Below are 2,586 nucleotides of genomic sequence, written 5' to 3' on the forward strand. Positions count from 1 at the left end.
TTGGCTCATAATATGTTGATATAGAATGGCTCATAATATGTTGTATGTGTTGCTCATACATGTAGGATGGTGTGGCTTCTGGATGAAGAGTACGACAGGTTGCACCGGGCTGTTCATATGACGGAGAAGGGAACGGATCTTCAACCTTTGAAGATTCGTTACCATGGCACATCGGATATACCGTATGACGAGAGGTACACGGAGTTCATCCGGCCTACCGGTCTTCTCCCGTTCATATCCCTTGTAAGCCGTGGGGGGCCACTCATGAACCCCTCGGCACTCACCGCCCTTGTCGACCGGTGGAGGCCGGAGACTCACACCTTCCACTTGAGGGCCGGCGAGATGGCCCCTACTCTCCAGGATGTTTCCATGATCCTTGGACTACCTATTCAGGGCGAGCCGCTGTGTATGAACACAGCTTCTGATGGGTGGCGCGAGCAGATGCAGGTGCTTATTGGCATGGCTCCTCCGCTGCCAACAGAACCAAAGAAGAGAGCTCCTGCCGGCGCGTCTTTCGAATGGATCAGGACTAACTTTGAAGAATGCCCGGAAGAGGCCGACGAGGACACTCGGAGGACATACGCCCGCGTGTACTTATGGTACATGATTTCGAGGACTCTCTTTCCTGACAGTGGGGGGAAGCTGGCCCATTGGTGTTGGCTGAAGGCGCTAACGGTGTTGGATAACCGTTGGAGTTGGGGAACAGCGGCACTTGCCTACCTCTACCGGCAGGTGATGATTTGCTCTATGTACTATTTTCCTATAGTAGTGTGCTAGACAGAGTACTAACCAAATGTCTTACGTGCGCAGTTGGACGAAGCTTGTCGCAGAACTGGGAGCAGGACTGGGAGCGGCGGTATTGGTGGATGCATGCTCCTACTTTCCGTATGGAGCTGGGACCGCCTATCAGTTGGGCGGCCTAGGGTACTCAACGAGAGGCCATGGCCTCATTACCCTCACTTTCCTGATCGGGAGCCCACTTGGGCATACCTTTGGGACAATGTCTCGGAGATGTCGGGCGATCCAAAGATCATGTACATGCAGTACACTGCGGAGTTGGACACTCTTACCGCTGAGCAGGTAACCGATCACTCTTTTGCAATCCTAGTTTTCATTGATTCTACTGGCATGTTCTAAATTCTGAGATGTTTGTATGCTGCAGGTGGAATGGGAGCCATATGGTAGCTACTACCGTATTGGCGCGTCGATGACTGACCTCAACCACAAGTGCACGGAGGAGGCGCGGTTCTGGCGTATGCGCTGCCCACTCATATGCATGTGGCTTGTTGAACACCACCAGCCGCAAAGAGTGATGAGACAGTTTGGGCTGTATCAGGAGTGCCCACCAGTGTGGCAAGACACGGACAAGGCGCTTCATAGGTAAACTTCTGGAATCATGCGATGGAAGATTCTTGATAGAAGAGGTACAAACTAACTTGTTGATTCTTGCAGGCTTGATAGGCAGCGGCAGAGGAAGATCACAAATTGGCCAGTCCATCATAGCGGCCACATCGCAGCGTTCCAACAGTGTTTGGAAGCGGCACGGAATGCTGGCCCTGAGCAGATTGTGCCTCACAACTTCGCCGCTTTCAACAACTACCTCGAGTGGTTCCATGAGAACACGCGTATCGAGTTAGTTAAGCACGCGTATCCTGAGGAGATCTTGGACGACCCCATCCAGTTCGATGAGGTTGGGCAAAGCCAGCACGACAGATTTGCTCGCAGAGGGAGATCGACTTCTATTGCTTCCGAGCTGAACTTCGTGGTATTCTATTCTCTCACTAACTAGTACATCATCTACATTGCCATGTGAACGCTTCAATTGTGTATGCTATATTTGTCACAGCGGAAGGAGATCGAAAAAACAGCTGAGGAGTGCGAGGTTATGTGGGAGCAGAGCGGGAGAGATGACAAGCCTGTCCGACCGTTGCGGTATTTCATTAAGGTATGATCACCAACTTTGAATGTACGATACTATGATGTGGTGGATTTGTAACCATGAACGGGATGACGCAGAACACTGCACGAAAGATGCGGCGGTTAGCCAGCTTGCTAGGTTGCCGGGAAGCCGAAATCGCTACATCTTCCTCTTCAGAAGAGCGGGAGGTATGGACTATTTTGTTGCTGTCAAACATGTTCTTACTAATTTCAACTTTGTAATCTCATGTGTTCGTGTTTGTGAAGATTCCTGAGGACGAGCTAATTCTGAGTCAAGGCATACTTCCAAAGCGTACCTCGAAGCAAGCCTCACGGTCAGCTTACCAGTTGAAGCCAAGGGGCAAGGGTCCAAACCGGTACACTCCGGAAGATTATGTCAACCGAGGAAAGAAGGTTGTCACTGAGGAGGATGAGGGGCCGCGGCGGAGATCAGCTTTGTCGAAGATGAGGAACGACGAGCCGTTCTCTTCAGAGGAGGAGGAGGAGGAGGAGGAGGAGGAGGAGGAGGAGCAGCAGGAGCAGCAGGAGCAGCAGCAGGAGCAGCCACGGCAGCGGACGAAGAGGATGGCCGTCCGGAAGCAGCCCGCGAGGACGGCACGTCGAGGACGCTACTAGGATGTGCCCACGTGTTGTTGTGAACCCGATGTC

The 2,586-nt window shown here is 52.2% G+C and overlaps 1 protein-coding gene across 1 annotated transcript; it reads left to right on the forward strand.

Annotated features, from left to right (window-relative positions):
• Positions 1-589: 589 nt before the first annotated feature.
• On the forward strand, positions 590-2,554 carry LOC127327400 (serine/threonine-protein phosphatase 7 long form homolog). Its single transcript, XM_051354173.2, has 7 exons — positions 590-732; positions 811-1,080; positions 1,163-1,380; positions 1,453-1,765; positions 1,847-1,945; positions 2,017-2,106; positions 2,185-2,554. The coding sequence occupies exons 1-7, from the start codon at positions 604-606 to the stop codon at positions 2,551-2,553; spliced, it is 1,488 nt and encodes a 495-aa protein (XP_051210133.2). The 5' UTR covers positions 590-603; the 3' UTR covers position 2,554.
• The last annotated feature ends 32 nt before the right edge of the window (positions 2,555-2,586 follow it).

This window comes from Lolium perenne, chromosome 1 (genome assembly GCF_019359855.2).
Source record: "Lolium perenne isolate Kyuss_39 chromosome 1, Kyuss_2.0, whole genome shotgun sequence".
NCBI lineage: Eukaryota > Viridiplantae > Streptophyta > Magnoliopsida > Poales > Poaceae > Lolium > Lolium perenne.